This window comes from Heterodontus francisci, chromosome 18 (assembly GCF_036365525.1).
Source record: "Heterodontus francisci isolate sHetFra1 chromosome 18, sHetFra1.hap1, whole genome shotgun sequence".
Taxonomy (NCBI): Eukaryota; Metazoa; Chordata; class Chondrichthyes; order Heterodontiformes; family Heterodontidae; genus Heterodontus; species Heterodontus francisci.
The window spans coordinates 27,813,135-27,834,338 of record NC_090388.1 but is presented as its reverse complement, the minus strand read 5'-3'; the positions used below and the strand labels follow the sequence as shown (position 1 = coordinate 27,834,338).

General features: G+C 45.4%; 1 protein-coding gene across 3 annotated transcripts in view; it reads left to right on the top strand.

The window, feature by feature from the left end:
• The window catches only part of LOC137379512 (protein O-mannosyl-transferase TMTC2-like), a 185,209-nt gene that overhangs the window by 150,629 nt on the left and 13,376 nt on the right, over positions 1-21,204 (top strand). For all 3 annotated transcript variants that reach the window (XM_068050449.1, XM_068050448.1, XM_068050450.1), the window contains 2 exons: positions 380-494; positions 17,010-17,073. In XM_068050449.1, coding sequence (XP_067906550.1) covers positions 380-494; positions 17,010-17,073 — 179 coding nt within the window. The remainder of the gene's footprint in view (positions 1-379; positions 495-17,009; positions 17,074-21,204) is intronic.

Below are 21,204 nucleotides of genomic sequence, written 5' to 3'. Positions count from 1 at the left end.
CCTCTGTTCTTTTTTAGAAACTTGGGAAATGCACATTGCTTTTAAAACTCAAAGCATTAAAATTAACTCTTTTTTCCAAACTCTTTCTATGGAGAAATAGTCATAAAATTTGGAAATGTGACAGCTAGCATAGGGACTCCCCGCTCCTACTTCTGTCATCATTTGGCTAGTATGGGGCAGATGGAGGTGTTGCCCCTTGCAAGCCAAATAGGAAGCTCCTGGAAACACTGCAGTCTCAGCACAACTAGATCTCTGTCATGTTTGAGAAGATTCTAGCCCCATATAGATGGACTGATCATTTAAAAAGAGTTCAGGTTGTTGATTCTAATGGTCTTTTTCTGTTCCTAAGAAATACTTGCATTTTTATGTTTTCTCACAGGCCAGTTTCTGTTAGAGGAATCGCGTCTGGTGGAAGCTGCTCAGATGGCAGAGAAAGCAGCTGAACTGGACAGCATGGAGTTTGATGTTGTCTTTAATGCAGCCCATATGCTCAGGTTAGTTCTTTCCTAACAGTGGATTGCATCATGAAATGCGTTTTAAATTAGGCCATGGGACACTATGGATTCTGTTATCTGACATAATTTGGAGGGAAAATAAGCATTTTTCTAAAAAAACGATTTAGGGGCTAATATTTCAATGTGGCAGACTTTCAAATCCATTTAAAAAGCTGCAGCATCATGCAGTAATTCTGTATCCCTCTATGCCTAATTTAACTTGGACGTCTTGTGTGCTAAAGCATTTTTTAGAAAAACATACGTACTTGATCTGAGTGACCTTGCATAGAGCACTGAAGGGCAGGTTGTAGTAAGTGCTTTGCTGGCATGAAGTATTTGGAGAAAGGAAATGATACACTATATACTTTTACAGCTAGTCTGTCTTCTGATGAAGTTCCCTTGCAAGTGACCAAAGTTAATTTTTTTTGCAATGTGTATAAGCTTCTATTGGAAGTTAGTAAGTGAAGGGGAAAAATACAATTAGGAACAAATACATCCATTGCTAACTTTTGCTTCATATGGAGAGAAACATTTCACAATAGGTAAGCAGGTAAGCCACAACAGTATGGCCAAAAAATTAAGTCTATTCCTTTTCTTGGGGCAATAGACCAACAGTAACTTCTGAATTAATTCCTGGTGCAATTATGTTTAGAGTTTGAGGAAGCTGGAATAACTGTTTTCTCCAATATAAAATGCAGAACAGATTGATCAGCATTTAAAGGAGAAACACAGACTTACTTTTAAGGGGGCAACCTTCATAGTTGCTGCCATGGTCAGACTGGAGAAACACCTTGGCTGGGATTTTACCCTGGGCAGGTGGGAGCCGTGCACCGACTGAAAAGTTGATGGCGCACCCTCTTCCGCCTAGCCTGGGGATCTGACCTGCATTTTGCGGGTCCCCTGCCTTTAATTGTTCTGAGGCGGGACTTCCACCTGCTTGAGGCAGGAAATCCTACCTAATAGAGCTGCCGGCCAAAGTGTGGGCCCGCAGCTCTTAGTCCCAGCAGTGCCACCGGGAGTGGTGGCCATTGCTGGGACTGCAGCCCAGCTTCAAGACGAAGATGACGGGGAGCCTGGAACCAGGGTATGTTTTTGTTGCCTCGCCGGGGGTGATCGTTCAGGTCCCAGTGAGGCAAGGGTGGTCGACTGGGTGGACGGGAGAACGTGTTGGGTGTTGGGGGTGGTTGAGACAGTAGGGGCCCGCCTCCGTCGGGCACAGGGTGCCCGATCATGAGGGCACCCCAGGCCATCAGAGAACTGCCTGCTTTTAACAGGAGGCTTTTCTCGGGCCTGGGCTGCCTGATTGCCAGGGTGAAAATCCCCGTGGCGGTGGGTAGAGGCCCTTAAGTGGCCACTTAAGTACCTTGATTGGCCTGGGGCAGGCGGTCCATTTTTCGCCACTGCCACCCTGCGTAAAGTGGCAGTGGAGGCGGGAGCGGCCCGAGAAATGCCCCCCGAGCCTCCCGCTCCATTTCCCATCCCCCACCACCACCTTCCCGCTCTTTGGGGGTGCGTAAAATTCCGCCCTTGGCAATAGGCCCTTGACTGGAATTTTACCTGTCCCGGCTGGTGTGCGGTGCTGAAGTTGCTCCCGCTCCGCGCACACCTGCCACCGCAATTGAGCGCTAAGTGACCAATTAGCGTCTCGCCAGTGGATTTTTGAATAGAAAAGGCGCCACGGGCAGGAAGGTCAGCGTTGGCGGGGGCGGGTCAAAAGCCGAATGAAGGTGCTGACAGCCATTTAAAAGGGCCGTCAGCACCTTTTGTGGCTCTGAGAAGACTACTTGCTGCTCAGAGGATGGTGGGAGGAGCAAGAGTGCAATAGCAGACAGATACCAGACTGAGAGGAACAGGAGCTGTCCTATTACTTAGATACCAGGCTGAGGGGCACAGGAGCTGTCCTGTCACTTAGATACCAGGCTGAGGGGAACAAGAGCTGTCCTGTCACTTAGATACCAGGCTGAGGGGAACAGGAGCTGTCCTGTCACTTAGATACCAGGCTGAGGGGAACAGGAGCTGTCCTGTCACTTAGATACCAGGCTGAGGGGCACAGGAACTGTCTTGTAACTTAACGGGGCAACCCACCGTCATTTTCCATAAAGCTGTCTAAGACGTTGGAGGACCAGAACCCGCTTACAGTAATGGCTGTGGGAGCCAAACGCATGGCCCCAAGGTTCACCGATGAATCCCTGCATGTCCTCCTCCAGGCGGCCGAGGCAAGGGTGGAGGTCCACTTCCCACCAGACAGAAGGAGGAGGCCTCCCCAGATCACCAAGCAGGCCTGGATGGAAGTTACTGAGGAGGTCAGCAGCTGGGGTGTAGTCAGGAGGACATGGATACAATGCCACAAGCTGGTCAACGATCTTCTCTGCTCTGCTAGGGTAATGGGCAGGTCTCACAAACAAGAAATGCTGGAAATACCCAGCAGGTCTGGCAGTATCTGTGGAGAGAGAAGCAGAGTTAAAGTATCAGGTCAGTGACCCTTCATCAGATGAAACATTAACTCTGCTTCTCTCTCCACAGATGCTGCCAGACCTGCTGAGTATTTCCAGCATTTCTTGTTTGTGTTTCAGATTTCCAGCATCCGCAGTATTTTGCTTTTATTATTATGTCTCAGTCCTCGTTGCGTTGTACTCATATGGGTGGGTAACCTGGTAATGATGCTTCAACTTTGAAGCCATCCATCTGGAGTGAATGGCTGCGTCCCTGTTATGGGCCATATGCTGGGCACATCTGAGCTGCACAATGGACCAGAAATGTGCCAACGGTACACTTGAATGGCAGTGGTCTCAGAGGCAGCATGCAGCACAAGGGATGGGCAGGTGCTCCTTCAAGCCAAGTAACTTAAATGATTGTCATGTGTCTGCACAGGAGAAGAGGGCCCAGAATGCCCATGAGAGGTCACAGACTGGTGGCAGTATGCCAAATCTAGCATTTATCACCAGCATGGAGGAGGAGGCATTGCTGCTTGCTGAGGAGGACTGTAGTGCACCACCTGAGCGATCCAAACACCTAAATCTCATTTTCAGAAACCTATGGTCTGCTCTTTGGTGACTCTGGTGGTCGCATGGCTCGCATTGTACCGTTCCTTGGCTTCATTCCGTGGGTTCCTCACTGGTGTCACCAGCCATGTCTTCAGCAGGTAACCCCTGTCACCAAGTATCCATCCTTGCAGGCATTCAAGAGGGCTGAATAATGCTGGCACCTGGGAGTTTCGGAGAACGAATGTGTCGCGACTGCTTCCAGGATAATGAGCACACACCTGCAATATACCCTTATGGTGGTCACAGACAATTTGCACATTCATTGAGTGAAACCTCTTTCATTGAGTCATAGAGTAGAGTCACAGAATCATAGAGTCGTACAGCATAGAAACAGGCCCTTTGGCACATCATGTCTGTGCCAGCCATCAAGCACCTATCTATTCTAATCCTATTTTCCAGGACTTGGCCCATAGCCTTGTATGCTGTGGCATTTCAAGTCCTCATCTAAATACTTCTTAAATGTTGTGAGGGTTCCTGCCTCTACCACCCCTTCAGGTGGTGTGTTCCAGATTTCAATCATCCTCAAATCCCCTCTAAACCTCCTGCCCCTTCGCTTAAATCTATGCCGCTTGGTCATTGATCCCTTCGCTAAGGGAAAAAGTTTCTTCCTATCTAACCTATCAATGCTCCTCATAATTTTGTTTACCTCAATCAAGTTCCCCCCTCAGCCTTCTCTGCTCTAAGGAAAACAACCCTAGCCTATCCAGTTTCTCTTCATAGCTGAAATGCTCCAACCCAGGCAACATCCTGGTGTATCTCCTCTGCACCCTCTCCAGTGCAATCACATCTTTCCTATAGTGCGATAACCAGAACTGTACACAGTACTCCAGCTGTGGCCTAACTAGCATTTTGTACAGCTCCATCATAACCTTCCTGTTCTTATATTCTATGCCTCGGCTAATAAAGGCAAGAATCCCATATGCCTTCCTAACGACTTTATTTACCCATGCTGCTGCCTTCAGTGATCTATGGACAAGTACACCAAGGTCCCTCTGCACTTCCCAGGGTCCTGCTATCCATTGTATGTTCCCTTGCTTTGTTAGTCCTCCCAAAATGCATCACCTCACACTTCTCAGGATTAAATTCCATTTGCTACTGCTCCGCCCATCTTACCAGCCCATCTATATCGTCCTGTAATCTAAGGCTTTCCTCCTCACTATTTATGCCACCACCAATTTTTGTGTCATCTGCAAACTTACTGAGCATACCCCCTATATTCACATCTAAATCATTCATGCATACTACAAACAGCAAGGGTCCCAGCACCGATCCCTGCGGTACACAACTGGACACAGACTTCCACTCGCAAAAACAACCCTCGACCATCACCCTCTGCCTCCTGCCACTAAGCCAATTCTGGATCCAATTCGCCAATTTGCCCTGGATCCCATGGGCTCTTACCTTCTTAACCAGTCTCCCATGCGGGCCCTTATCAAAAGCCTTACTGAAGTCCATGTAGACTACATCAACTGCCTTACCCTCATCGACACATCTAGTCACCTCCTCGAAAAATTCAATCAAGTTTGTTAGACACTATCTCCCCCTGACAAAGCCATGCTGACTATTCCTGATTAATCCCTGCCTCTCCAAGTTTAGATTAATCCTGTCCCTCAGAATTCTTTCCAATAGTTTCCCTACCACTGATGTTAGACTCACTGGCCTGTAATTACATGGTTTATCCCTGCTACCCTTCTTGAATAATGGCACCAAATTTGCTGTCCTCCAATCCTCTGGTACCTCTCCTGTGGCCAGAGAGGATTTGAAAATGTGTGTCAGAGCCCCTGCTATCTCCTCCCTTGCCTCACCTAACAGCCTGGGATATATCTCATCTGGGGATTTATCCGCTTTTAAGCCCACTAAAACAGTTAATACTTCCTCCCTTTCAATGCTAATTTGTTCAAGTATATCACAAATCCCCCCTCCCTGATCTCTACACCTACATCGTCCTTCTCCATTGTGAACACAGATGAAAAGTAATCATTTAAAACCATTTTGATTAATGAAGGCCCCTGACTGACCTGTAGGTGCTCTAATGGCCACATGTGTGCAGTCATTTATGCCTTGGACCATGGGGAGCCCAGTAATGGCGCTGAAGCCTCTGGCTCTCTCGGCCTGATTGGCAGAGTCCATCTGGAATGTGATGAACTGTTTGGCATGCCTGAATATGGCATCAGTTACCACCTTGATGCAGTGATGTGCTGATGACTGCGTGACTCCGCATATGTCTCCTAATGAAGCCTGGAAGGAGCCTGATGCATAGACGTTCAGAGTGACTGTTAGTTTCAGTGCATCTAGCATTGGATGGTCACCCACGCAGTTGGAAGCGACCTCCCCTGCCAGCATCTCACACAGAGATGTGACAGTCTCCCTTGACAGGTGCAGTCTTCTTCAGCACTGATGCTCTGACATTTGTAGAAAGCTCACATGCGGGCGGTAGATCCTGCCTGCTGGGTTGGCTCGTCTCCTGACAGGTGATTGCTTCCGGTACACTCTGCCACCTTCTCCCCCTCCCCCATTACGTGGCTGCACTGTGCCAGCCGGTTGCTGGTTCCCCTGGCCAGTTGTCCTCCTGTCCCTTCTTGGGGCGTAGTCCTCCTCATTAGATGAGTCGCCTCCAGTGTGTACAATTCCCATTGATGCAGTGTTCCAGAGATGCAGTTAGTTCAGGTATTACCAGCCTTGTAAGGACAGGCACACACAACCCCCTCCCCTTCACCCAATGAATCAAGACCGCAATTGTTGACAACGCGATCGGTAGGTGGCGCTGTTTTGGCACATGCGCAAATACAGCATGTGCCACGAAAACGTCACAGCTTGTGACTGTTGCAGCTGCCAGGACTAAAGATGGCGCTGCTCAAAGAATCACAGAGATGAAACCTGACAAACACGTGGCAGAATACAATGGCCGGAGTGAGAGAGTGGAGCGGGCCGGGGAGAGCAGCGCGGGGGCCGGGGACAGCAACGCGGGGGCCCGGGAGAGCAGCGCGGGGGCCCGGGAGAGCAGCGCGGGGGCCGGGGAGAGCAGCGCGGGTGCCGGGGACAGCAGCGCGGGGGCCCGGGACAGCAGCGCGGGGGCCCCGGAGAGCAGCGCGGGGGCCGGGGAGAGCAGCGCGGGGAGACCAGCGGTAGCGGTGCCGGGGGGCGAGGTGGGGGAGGGAGAGGGAGGGGGGGGAGAAAGAGGGAGGGGGGAGAAAGAGGGAGAGGGAGGGGGGAGGAAAGAGGGAGAGGGAGGGGGGAAGAAAGAGGGAGAGGGAGGGAAAGAGGGAGAGGGGGGAGGGAGGGAAAGAGGGAGAGGGGGGAGGGGGAGAAAGAGGGAGAGGGAGGGGTAAGGAAGGGGGTAGGGAGGGAGCTGGGGGGAGAGGGAGGAAGGGGAGAGAGTGGGGGGGGGAGCAGCGGAACGGAAGAGGAGTGCCTTTTTCTGTGCATGCGCCATAAACACAACAGCAAAAGACTTACTGGCCAGTCCCTGGACCCGGTGACACCAAGGTCTTCGCACGCTCGCTCCCCGCAGCTCTCTACGGCCTCTCGCTTCCGGCCCTCTCCATTCAGCCGTTCCCTCCAGCTGCGGATGCCCAATCCAGTTGCTTTCTCCCCTACCCAGTTGCTTTCTTTACTTCGCCACAGTACTTCAGGCATTGCAACTGTTTGGTCCCTGCATTTTGCATGCTCCCTCTCCCCACCCCTCCCCGCACTCCCCACCCCTCCCCCTCTTCACCCACCCCTCCCTCTACCCCCCCACCATAGTTGAATATCTGAAGTGCAGTTGCAAAGTCGGGGAAATAGCATGCAAAACAAAACCTCAACAATTCTGGGTTTAATTATTGAAAAGTTTTATTAAGTTCATTAAGTATCCGAGGAACTGCTGTGCATGGATACATGAGTGTTGTGTCCAGCATTCCCGTTAGACAGACAGGCCGAGTCTCTGCTATGCACAGCTAAAGAGATTATTCCTGGAGAGCCTTGTGGTGAATGAACGCTTGGCTCTCTATTCCACTACTGTATTGTCCATGTGAAGAAGGCAAAGTCACAAGAGTCTGAGCTCAGTCTATTCTTTGTGAATGTTCCCCAAGCGCATCCCAATGTGCATTCCCAATTCATCCATAAATGCAATGTTCCTTTCCACATCGCGATAAGCTCCGCAGCATGATCTAGTTGCCTTCGTTGCTTGAATGCTGACCTTAAGTCTCAAGGATTGTTTTCTCGACGGCATGTTTTACATGAAAAGAAATAAAGCAAATCAGAGTCAGAGCTTGCCTCCCTCCATCCGCTGAAATTACTGTTGTGCACACCTTTTTAAGTTCTGCAGTGAAGGCACCAATTGATAACGTCGCCAATGAAGCACTTATTACCCACCTCAGATGCAGGAATCAGCACATCCTTGCGTCCTCTCCCGCACTGCCTCCTTTGCTTGAATGCCGTCCTTAAGTGTCAAGGATTGTTTTCTCAAGGGCACGTTTTACATGAAAGAAAATAAGGAAAGAACATCAGTGTCAGAGCTTCCCTCCCTCCAATGAAATTACTGTTGAGCATGCTTTGTGTTCTGCGGTAAAGGCATGTACTGATAACACTGCCAATGAATCACTTAGTACCCACCTCAGCTGTAGGAGGCAGGATGATGTTACTGCCCCTATCTCGTGATGGTTCAATACTGCTCTCAGGGAAAACATGAATGATGTGAGGGTGCTGGAAAAGAAGCACATTTCATTTGGGCTATGAACATAAAGCTGGCCATTTAGCCCAGCAGTTCCCTGCCAGTGGTTATGTTACTCGTGCGTCTTTCCATCCATTCCCATTTAATCCTGCCTACTACTATCCCCAGTTGTGTTCACAGCAAGAGCATTCACATTTCTGCTACCACTGGACACGGCATGCTTGTTTCTTTTAGTGCTCAGTCTCTGCTTGCTGAATGTTCCCCAAGTGCTTGACCCCTTTGGACGCCCTCTCTGCTTGACAGGCAGCAACTGGCAATTGCGGAGTCTCACAAGGCTCTGCATGGTTTCAACGTCGGATGGGGAAACAGGTGGCTGTGTGTCCATGAGCACTGCCCTGATGCGTGTAGGAGCAGGTAACTGTGTGCCCATGAGCACTGCCCTGATGGGTGTAGGAGCAGGTAACTGTGTGTCCATGTGCACTGCCCTGATGGGTGTAGGAGCAGGTAACTGTGTGTCCATGAGCACTGCTCTGATGGGTGTAGGAGCAGGTAACTGTGTGTCCATGTGCACTGCCCTGATGGGTGTAGGAGCAGGTGACTGTGTAACTGAGCAGCAAGGAGAGGGTACCGCAGGTAGGGGAAGTGGAGATTTGAACAGGCAGGCATATGTATGGTCCATCAGATCATTAGGCCAGGGGGTGAGACGCTCAGGATCCAGGGTTTGTGACACGTGACTGATGTCCAGCGTGCGGCCACCTCCATCCGAAGGTGCTTCCGGGCAATTGTTGGGCATAGTAAATGGCTCCATCTCATCAGCCAGTCCTTGCTGCCAGCGGAGAGTCTGTTGCCGCAGCCAGTCCAGTCTCCTCATGAATGCTGCCGTTCCACTCTGCAGAACGGCCTGTTGTAGCTGGTACAATTGATCTGAAAGCAAGCGGTATTTTTCATTGTGGCTGAGGGGCCTTGGCTGTTCCTCTGTAATCACAATGGCAGCAGCCATGCCTGTCGTCGTTGGTGTCTGAGATGCACGCCAGCGACAATTGGGGGCGAGCCTGTCCAAAGGCAAACCCAGATGCCTCTGCACAACAACAGCATGTTTGCAGGGCAACAAAGTCTGAATGGAGAAGATGCAGCTGCAGGTAGCCTGGCCATCATGTATCTGCAGTGTGTACTGTTTGGCGCCAGAAATCACAGTCACTGTGCCTTCATCCTGCTACATGCGGTGGCCCAGACAATGGAAATGTTTTAAGAGCAACTCACAACAGGGACTGGAGAACATGCGGTGGCCCAGCCAATGGAAATGTTTTCAGAGCAACTCACAACAGGGACTGGAGAACATGCGGTGGCCCAGACAATGGAAATGTTTTCAGAGCAACTCACAACAGGGACTGGAGAACATGCGGTGGCCCAGCCAATGGAAATGTTTTCAGAGCAACTTGCAAAGGCAGAGCAACTTACCTTGGAACAATCTCCTGTGTCAAATAAAAATGAAGCAAGTCTCCAAAACGAATAAATAATTCAGATAAAATGCGAGAAAATGCCCGACGAAACCTCCCCTCCTTCCACTTTCAAAAAGTCGCGCCGAAGCTTTGACGCATGCGCAGAGGCCAAACTGGCGCGTCGGCGAGGAAGACGAAATAACGCGATGATGTCATCTGCGCATGCGCACAACGGTCCTGGCAGAACGGACCGCAGCGCATGCGCAGAGATGAGGAGACTGTGTGCGCATGCGCGTACCGCGTCGTCTGCGCATGCGCAAAGCGGTCCTGGTAAGCCGGACCGCAGCGCATGCGCAGGGGGCATGAGACCGTCTGCGCATGTGCGCACCGCGGCGCATCCTGATGACGTGTCCGATGAAGTAGCGTTGTCATGAATTACTTTGATAAATCAATGCTGCTGTTGCCCGATGAGGAGTGACTAACACTCAGATGACCCCTGCTGAAACAGCAGAAACAACACCAAACTTTAAAGTCACACAAAGAAATATCAATGAACAATGAACCAAAATCAAGTACCTCCAACTCCTTCATAGAGTCACTGCCCGCCGCTCTTTTAAAGCTGCCAGGTTCCCGACACCTCCTTCAACTTGTTTTACTGCTATAAAATTTGACGGCCGATATAAAATGGCCGTCAAGTGCTTTATTAACAACCTCAGTTGGCCTTGAATTGACTCTAAGTGGATGGCGAGCAGCACCTCGATCTCGGCCGCTGTCCGGCCAGCGTAAAATGCGTTTGGGCGTCATGACGTCGGGGACCCAACTCAACGTCGTCGCCCGCCATTTTACACCCTGGCTGCCTTGGAGGACTCCCGTTTTTATACAGTAAAATTCTGACCCTTATATCAATTACAATTAAATGCCAGATTTAACTTCTATTTGCTTTTCTATACCTTCCAGCCATTAAATTAAATTTGAAAGAATGTGTTAATCTTGGATACTGCTCCATGAACAGGAAAAATAGTTCACTTTTCACATTTAAATTTTTTCAATTGAGCTTTGATATTTATTTATATCTCATTGAAAGATATAAAATTCTTGGAGGACTTGACAGGGTAGATGCTGAGAGGCTGTTTTTCCCTTACTGAAGAGTCTCGAATTCAGGATCATGCTCTCAGGATAAGGGGCTGGCTATTTAAGTCTGAGATGAAGAGAATATTTCTTCACTCATAGGGTTGTGAATCTTTGGAATTCTCTACCTCAGAGGACTGTGGATGCTCAGTTGTTAAGTCGATTCAAGACTAAGATCATTAGATTTTTGGACACTAAGGGAATTGAGGGATATAGGAATAGGGCAGGAAAATGAAGTTAAAGTAGAAGATCACCCATGATCTTATTGAATGACAGCGCAGGGTCAAGGGACTGCTTGGCTTTCTCCTGCACCTGTTTCTTATGTTGTACAGAAACAGGTTCAAGCATATACCATGGACAGCTTGAATTTTGATCTAATTACCAGTGAGCTGCATCTGGTATAGGCTGCATATGGTGTAACCCCATACTTGACCATTCACCCCTTCAACACTCATCACGTTCACTTTTTAATCACTACATAATCTTTGCAAAGTACTTCATTGATCATGATTACGAAGCACAACACACAGTAACCTTCTTCGTAAACTGCACAGCTTCAGTTATTTTTATGTTCTATCAAAATGTAAAAAGCTTAGAAGTAACAACAAATACTCACATAGTATGGGGAATTGAGAAAAGGAAAAATTTTACTTTGATTTGACTCTCAGTTCCTGATGGAAGAATACACCTCATGGTAAACAGTATGGTGCTGTTAAGTCACATAAGCACTTGTTCTTCATTTCAATTTCATGTGGAATATTAGTCATACTTTCAATAGAGCACTACTTCAGAGCCATAACTATTTTCCCCTCAATGTTATGTGAAAAGCATTGCTGATGACGAGTTAGCAGTATAACAGATAACAATATGTATATGAAATGAAAAAGTAAACCTTCGGGACTCTTGAACAATTGACTCAACACTTAGCAGAGGGTTTACATGCTATCCACAGCCACATCTGTGAAAGAATCACACTGAGGGCAACCAACTCTGTGCTGTCCAATAATTAACAGTGCTTCACTATGAACTGAAGGTGGGACAATCAGATCAGTTTCTCATAATGAATTAGAATCTCCAGGATATTACAACAGTGCCAGTCAGTAAACATGTTAAGCTGACCTGACATCATCTTGTAGTGGAGAGTTTATCATTAATGATATTGCAAGTACACTGTCAGCTTCACAAAAACAAATATACATTTCACTGTGAGTTCAGGACCATCCCCTAATGTTTCCTGATGTGGAGGAAGACCAAGGAGAAATAATTATTTGCAGAAATGAAAAACTACTGGCTATGAACTTGAAAAGTTTCCGTATTTGGAAATAAACTTTAGGTGAGATCATACTGTGACTATTGTAAAAGTTTAGATTAAGGCTGCAATGTAAACAGTATACTTTAGCTTTGAAGCTTCATTCATGTAGCACAACATAGTGTTGGCTGCCATTTCAAAGTAAAATGGTACTAGTTGGGGGATCAAAGTCATGTGTGAGGGAAGCAGGATCAAGCCAAGGAAAGTAGAAACTGTCTTAAATGGGAAGCTTGAAGTCACATATTTATCCTGGCTTAATAGACATAATACTAATAAATTATTTTCCAAATACTCAAGGCGATTTGCATTCCTATACTAACGTACTCACACATGTACATCTTTGATTAGAAGTGGCCTTTATCGAGATGAATTACTGCACAGCTCTGGTTCATTGAAATTGGTATTTATTTTACAGCAAAAGCATAATATATTTCAATTAAGAACATAGAGTAAAGTTAAATTCACTAAAAAGGATGTAATGTGTTATTTTTGTTCTCAGGATGTAAGTAACATTGGCAAGGTGGCATTTATAACCCATCGCTAGTTGTCCTGAGACATTAAGAGTTAACTGCATAGTTGGGGACAAGAGTAGGCAGGGATGATAGGTTCCTTCCCTGAAGGACATTTGTGAACCAATTGTTTTTTTACTGCAATCCATAGAGTCATAGAGTCATAGAGTTATACAGCACTGAAACAGGCCATTCGGCCCATTGTGTCCGTGCTGGCTTTCGTGCTCATCTTTCCAGGAGCAGACCAAAAATTAGCAAATTTGTGGAATTTAGTTTCACAACGTGCCATGATGAGAACTTATAACATCAGTATCCGGTCCAGGAACCATTATACTACTGTAATCTGCACTGATATTCTTTGCCTTCTGATTTGTCACCTATTTTAATTCTACTCTTGATCTCCATATCCTTTAATATTTCTCTTTTTCAAACAACTGTCCAATTCCCTTTTAAAATAATTCATGCTTCAATGATTTGTGGCAGAGAATTTCACATTTTAAAGTTCCTGCTGTGTAAATAAATTTATTTTGTGATTATCTTAAATCTGTGCCCTCTCATTACCATTGTGCTGAGCACTCGAAACAATCTATCGCTATTTATCTTATAAAACCTCATCATCTTGAAAGATCTCTCTCAAGTCACCCTTAAACTTCACAGCTCTAATTGTTTTTTTTAAAAGTCCTAAGTTCTTATGTTGTTCTTCATAATTGTAACTCCTCATCCCTGGTAAAACTGTACTGATTCTATGGTGCATCTTTTCCTTTGCTTTTTATCCTTCTGACAGGGAGTGACCAAAATTGTACACAATACTCCAATTGTGGCATAACTAAGGTCTGGCTTAAGTTCAACATTATCCCTTTGCTTTTGTAATCCTTGCCTCCAGTTAGAAAATCAAGGCTGGAATTTTATGCTCTCCCCCATGGTGGGTCTGGAGGTGGAGAGAGCATAAAATCAGGTGAGATGGTGGCGGGGGAGACCCTGCCACTATCCCTCCTCTGCTGAAATTTAGTCCGGGGCCTATGAACGGCCTTCCCATCCCACCCCCCAATTATTGGCCTCTTCCCGCCGCAGCTGCAATTACCTGTGCAGCGGTGGCCCTGTCGCCGCATTGGAAGCATGGCACAAAAAACTGTGTGGGCTGCTTCCCGACTCCATGGGGGGTCCCTTGTTCAAAGGCAATTAGTGCCTGAACGAGGGACCCAGCATCAGGAAGTGGGGGGCGGTGACGGTTGAGGGCCACCTACCTACCCTTGCTGTTGACCCTCTCCCTGCTCCCCTGTGACCCCCACACCGCGAGACCCCTCCCAGTCTGACCTACCTTAAGCCTGGTTCCAGCGCCACACCTTGGTGTCTGGTTGCTACTGGCAGCTCTGTTAAGGCTGGGACCTCCGACAATGGGGTCGTAAATCCTTTGGAAGGCCTGCTGCTGTCCAGCTAAGTGCCTGATTGGCACTAAATTCGGCGGGCCTTCCATAGAAGGGACAACATTGGGATCTCGGCATCGTTTTTTTACTGATATTGAGACCCCTGCCGCCTGCATAAAATTCCCCCCAAGGATTCTGTTTGCCTTTTATAGAGCCTTAACTTCATCTGCTGCCACCTATAATTTGTATTTTCACATCTGGGTCCCTTTGATTATGTTCTCCATTTAAAATCCTGTAATTTAATGTGTATTTCCTTCCTGTTCTTGCATGCAAATTGTATTCTTCATTTTTTAAAATACTGAAATGTCATCTATCTGCCTATCCTGCTAGTTTATCTATGTCCCCTGCAATCTTGCCCACAGCTCCAATTACAGCAAATTTCAATCCTTGATCCAATTCACAATATATGTAGTGAAAGGAGCAACCCTAACACTGACCCCTTTGACAGACTGCTCACAACATAATTCCATCGAAGAAACTTCCTTTTACTTCTGGTCTTTGCTTTCTCCCCTCCCATCATCTCTTTTTGGACAACTCGTGAGATAGTTGGAGATCAGAGAGTTAGGTAAAAGAAAGACTCCGTAGACAAATTTCACTAATTTTTTGACATTAAGATGTCTCTACTGAAGTAAAGAGGTAGATTTTCAACTCGTGAATAAGCTGCCCATTATAGAAAGTACCCAATTTTCATTTCTAGTCTTATGCCTATGTGGTAAGTTGAAGAATTACCCCAAGGTCTTTAGTGGCAGATTTTGCTCAGTTGATAAAACTTTATTGTAAATATTTTAGTTTGGCATCCCTCTCTAAATGATCATTAATTAAATGTTGTATTTCAGCAGGCTTTGCTCCCAGGGACCTAAACTGTTGATACTTCTCAATTGGGTGCATTAAACACAGAAATATATAATGAATCTGTTTTATTGTTCTAATAGAACTGAATTTGGCAACAGATATTCTGCCTCATATGGGACCTTTTGTTGGCTCTGGATTAACTGGCTAGTGTTGAAAGATTTCCCCCCCCAGTAAATCAATGTCACTGCTCATCTATGTTCAATTTCTCCACAAAACAGTAGCAAAGACTTTCAAAACTTTTGGCAAAAGACTGTAAGGTAAATGAGCATCGCAAATAAAAGAAAATGTTAAGAAGTTCAGTATTAAAAAGGCATAATAACATTGGTACAACACAACAATGAAATGACAACAATCATGTGGAAATATATCATTATATTTGGTGAGCATGGGAATGACCTTTTCGGAAGTTCTGCTGCGATGAAACAAACACAATAGTGCCATAAATATGGTTCGATTTTTGAATAAGGCTGCAAAACAATCTAGTAATAGACAATGTTCTCAGTAGGTTGGTGCATTGTTCAGTGTAAGCTTTATAGATCAGGAAGGCCTCCTCTCTGTGCCAACTTGATCAGTCTTGGCCAAGGTGACAAAAGGGGTGCTACAATTGACCTCATGGTGAGAGAGGGGAAAATCAACCAGGGTTCCCACTTGTAATACAAAATCAAATTACTGCGGATGTTGGAAATCTGAAATAAAAACAGAAAATGCTGGAAATACTCAGCAGGTCCAGCAACATCTGTGGAGAGAGAAAAGCAGAGTTAATATTTCACATGGAAGGTCATCAACTTGAAATGTTAATTCTGGTCTGAATTTTGTGGTGCCGGCAACGCTGCTGGCACGGGGCCGAAAAGACAGGAGGAACTCTGCGTCGGCCTTTCCGAGGCCTCCCACCCCCTCAACCCCCAGCGCAATCTTACATTGTTCCAGCACTTAAGTGGCCGGCGCCGGGATCCCCATCCCTTTAAAGATGGAGATCATGCCTCCAAGAGCTGTCGGCCAATTACAGGGCCGGCAGTTCAGCAGTATTAGCAATGCCACCAGGAGCAGTGGTACAGCCGGTACTGCAAAGGCCTTGGAACCAGGCCCAGTGCAGGAAAGCAGGACCTCCGGTAAGTGAGGCAGGGTCACCGGGGCCAGTTCTAAAGGCCCTGGTGGTGGAGGGGTGGGGGGGGAGAGGGATAGGAGAGTGGGCGTTAAGTGCAGGGAGATGAGGGTCCAAGGAGTTTTTCCCAGCGGGGGTCCTCTTTGGGCCACAGATTGCCCATGGAGGAGGGACCCCCATCCCTCAGGCCCACAGGGAGGGCACCTCGTATTACTGTAGGGCCTCAATTGGTCTCTGGGAAGAAAGGCTGTTGTCGGGCAATCCCGTCCCGACAAAATCACTTGGCAAGGGGCGGTCCGCCCCCACCTTCCATCGCAATTCTATAGGCACCCTGACCTCTGACTCTGTCTCAGGGGGCCCATACAATCCAACCCTCTATTTCTTTCTCCACAGATGCTACCAAACCTGCCGAGCATTTCCAGCATTTTCTGGTTTTATCCCACTCCTGATCTTTCTCAATGGTTCCTGCTGAAAAGTGTATGTGCATGAGGACAGAACCTAGCTTGGTTCTGATGCTCCGTACTATTGAATAACATACTTGTGTTAGCAGTCTCGGCTCATACGTGAAGAATGGTCATTTAGACCAGGTACAAGAAGGGTGCTGGCACTGTGGAATCACATGTCAACATGGCTTCCCACCTTACGTTGGGGAAGGAAGAAAACAGGGTGGGAGGTGCATAACTGTTTAACATTATGGTCACTGTAGGCATTTCAGGTACACTGCTTAAAAGTACAATACTGCTCCTGAATTTTCACAGAACATTTCCCATTGCTTTGAATTGTTTGGGTGTTTACAACTTAAAAATGGAATTTAGCACATAGTAATTACCTCTATAATTACCAATGGCTTTGGGAAATGGCCTTTATGCTGTAGGTACAGTGCATGACAGCCTTATTCCCTTTCTCTTGCTACTTGGCATATTTGCCACACTATGTCCTCCCTGTTGAACATCTGGCAGTACTGTCAGCTTTTCTATCTGAAATGTAAACCATTTTTATGACACGTGTCTGAAGTCAGATTTCATTTCATTTGTAAACTGTATTTTTTGTTCATCAGACAAGCTGGCCTGAACGAAGCAGCTGAGAAACATTACGGATTGGCAGCAGGACTGCGACCCAATGTAAGTGAATACAGTCATAACCAGAACAGCGACATCACATGATTAATACAGACCTCTATATATTACATCATCTGAAAACAATGGCCCCCTCCCCCCATTAAATGCACTTAAGGTTGTGGTTACACTGCACTACTCGTCTGAGACCAGTAGCAGTGCCAGAACGAACCTGTCTGAATAATTGTATGGCTGGGGAATCGCACTAAGCTTGGCAGGAGAAAGCTCTGTGTACATCTACATGCGCATTCCGTGCTCTGCTCCTACCTGGTAAAATTTTGATGTTTGAAGAGTGTAAGTGAGATGTTTGCTTTCTCAAAATGTTTTTTAAAAAAAGACTGCGGTAATCTTATGAAGTGTCCAAGCAGGTCTAACTTTTCCAATTCAGCTCAACTCTGCCCTCAAGTTATATTCCGCACAATATTGAGTTCAGGTGGTGTGAGACAGCCTCTCTGAGGGACCTCATGGTGTTGAGCTCCAGATTCAGATCTGGTCCTGACTGAGTTTTGCTGCCACTTTTGCGTTGATATACATTGGAAACTGCATCCTAAACCTGTTTTCCACCATTTCAGTTTTTAGTAGGATACATATGGGAAATTCACATAAGGTATGCTATGAGACAGAAAGCAATATATTTCAAAATATACTTTTTATAATAGAATCGTTTATAGTTCAAAGTGTGGTAATACATACTTTGCTACACCAGTAGATAGATGAGCAGTTGATAGATAATCTGCGGTAGAAGAAATTAGGGTAATAGACTGCTAAATGATCCATTTTCAAGAAACAGTATTTAATTATGCACTTAACACATAACTATAGAAATTACAAGGTAAAGCTGTGGCTTTATAAACCCTATACATTTAGTGGCAGTGTGCAGTAAACAGAGATACACTTAAATATATTTTTGTCCATAGTTAGACGTCATTATTTTGTTCTGAACACAAGTACTTGTTATGCATCAAGAAGCATTACTACTCTTATTTTTTTTTTAAAAGCCTGATTTGGTGCCGATAAAAACAGTTCATATTGCTTTTAGACACCATCTATGGGAAAAAGTGGACGCTATTCTCAGAAAAATAGGATTGCATGTATATAATGTAATGACTTCTACAACTATGCCACAAGAAAGTCTGTTACATCAGAGATATTTGTAAATTAAAGAGCCATTTATAATTTGAATTAGAATGATTCTTACATAGTAGCAATTGACTCGAAGCCAACATGAAAAAAATAAATACCAATATGCTGTTTCTGTGATGATACTCAGTTTACATTTTCAAAGGATATGCCTCTCTGGGAAGTATTGGATGAGATATTAAATAATATTAGTACATTTGGCATTTGGATTAAACATTTCACAATGGGGTTTTGGTGGATGCCTACTTCTTTAGGATCACACTGGCTTTTCTCACCATTCTTCAATGAAAACAATGTCTGAATGCAGGTTAATCTTGTGGTGTATAAATATATTTCCAAACAGCTCCCCTTCATGGTTTAAAGTTCATAGGATGTAATTAAAGAATATCCTTTGGCTTACTTGCGAGATCTGGTACCAATTTATGAGGTGAATTTATGACAAAAAGTTTAAGCAATTGTAGGAAGGATTTGTCCTCCACCAAATTGTCATTCAATACTTGGAACGGATGTCAGCTTACAAGTGAGTGTAGTTAGAACCTGGATTAAGCAGTTAGTGACAACCAAGGCTGCTTTGGGGCTTTAGACTTGATGACGAGAACATTTGAGTGGCTGGCACATTTTAATTTGTCTTGAATAAATCCATTCATTGTGCTGAGGGCAAATGTCTATCAGATAGCAGATATGGAAACTCTAATTGTTCCAATGCAGACATTGCATTGCTACCCATGGCTTCTCCTCCACTCCTGAATGTTGTATCTGAAGTTTAGTAAGGAACATAGGGATGGGAGTAGGCCATTCAGCCCTCTCTTATTTACATGCTACCTCTCAATGACTTTAACCATATGTAGGAGATTAGCTTCCACACACAACCATCCATTTTCACTACTTCCCTTGATCCCTTGACCATGACTTCAGCATTTCATTCGACTCTGGACTGTACTTAACATTCCATATCCTATATTTCATTAAGACAGTTTAATATCGCCCATCTCTGCCTTTAGCTTAGTCCCACCTCTGAAGCCCTTATAATGCCATTTTTACCTCAAAATTTGATTTTCCAGTTCCCTCCTTGCTGAGGTCCACCCTCCCAAAACCCCAACTCAAAGGAAATAATAAAATTACATTTATGTGATACTTTTAACATGATCAATACATCTGGAAGTGCTTCATAGCCAATAGATTAATTTTGAAGTGTTCCTATTGTTACGCAAGCAAGTGTGGCAGCCAATTTGCAGACAGAAAGATCCCATAAACTGCAGTGAGTTAAATGAACAGAACCCTGTTTCAGTAAGGTTGGATGAGAGACAAATGCCGGCCAGGTCATTGGGTGAACTTTTTTGCTCTTTTTTGTATCGTGCCATGGAATTTTTTACTTTTTCACTTGCATGCTGCTTGCACAAAGCCTTGTTTTTATTATGTTACGACCAGGTAAGAGGGGTCTAGGGGTTCACTCTCATCCTTTACCTGCTTTAACCTTAACAGGGTTTAATTTTAAAACACTCCCCCTTAGCTCCCCCTTAGTGAATCCTTGTTCACTGCTCCAATTGTAAGGCAAAGAAATCAGACTGGTTTCCTTAGATTTAAACAAGAAAGGTAGAAGTTTATTAATCTTAAACTCTAATCTGGTTAACGACTACGAGTATGCGACGTGACCATGCTAGCATGCATATGCGATAAACACACGCAGATAGAAACAGAAAAGGTAGAAGGAATAAAGGGGGAAAGTTTGAGTCAATGTCTGGTAGTTAAAGCACTTTAAGTTCAATGTGGAGTCTTTGGTTGCCGGTAAGTCTTGCAATTCATTGGGGCCCAGTTCATGCTTCAACTTGTTCTGATGTAGGAGTTTTTTCTCTCTTGAGGTTTATGAGTCTTTCATGGGTCCGGTAGCTTGGGAGAAAGCGAGAGAGAGACAGCCAGGCGAGAGACTTGCTTGATTTAGCTTCAGTTGCACACTCCCTTCTGAATTCAAACTGTCCTGTGGCTAGTTCAAAAAAACCTGCACCAGCCAGTTAGTCATGTAACCAGCTGGTTTAACCAGTCCTGGTTCTGTGGATTGTATCATCTTACCAGGACCTGGAATGCACTTCCTTACGCCTTCAATGTCTGGTGATCAAAATCCATTTGGGTTAATTGGAGCAGGGAATAGTCCTTTGTCTCCACAAGCAGCATCTCTTAGTATGCAAGTGTCCTTCCAGCCCAGTGTCTGGTGATCTTCAAACAAGTCATTTCTTCACTGCAGCAACAGTTTAAAATCAATGTTCATATGACAAAATTAATATGCCTCACTCTTGGCAGGTGGGGGTCTGCATGATAATTATCTCTCTGTCCTTACTGACTTACACTGACTTCCTTTAACCATCATGTTAATTTTAAAATCCTCATTATCATCTACAAATTTTTCTATGGTTTTATTTTGGTGGCAGCCCTTGGCTTAGTGGCAAAACTTTGACCTTTAAGTCAGAAGGTAATGGCTTCAAACTCCACACCTGATCCCGAATATATAATGTGGGCTGACGCTATGCATTACTGATAGATTACTGCAGTGTCAGAGATGTCATCTTTTAGATGAGACATTACATTAAGCCCCATCTGCCCTGACAAAATGGTCCCAATTTGGCACTCATTGTCCCAAAATTGACCGTTTCACGTGGTGAAGCTGCAAAATGGTGGCCTAAGAGTGTGCTCTTCTGAAATAGCAAGAGATTTACTCTACGTAACAACAACAACTTGCATTTATATAGTACCTTTAACATAGTAAAACATCCCAAGATGCTTTACAGGAGCATTATCAAACAATAGTTCAATGATTGAAACTGACAATGGGTGTCCAAAGCATAAACTGCATCATTCCTCAGCACTTGACAGCCTTCCTATGGATGAGCATTAAATTTCCAAAAAATAAGTTTTAAAAACTGGGTATATATACCTTGTAGATATCCAGTGTTGCGAGGGGGCCCCTTCAAAGAATTAGCACAGAAATTGAACCAACTGTACATA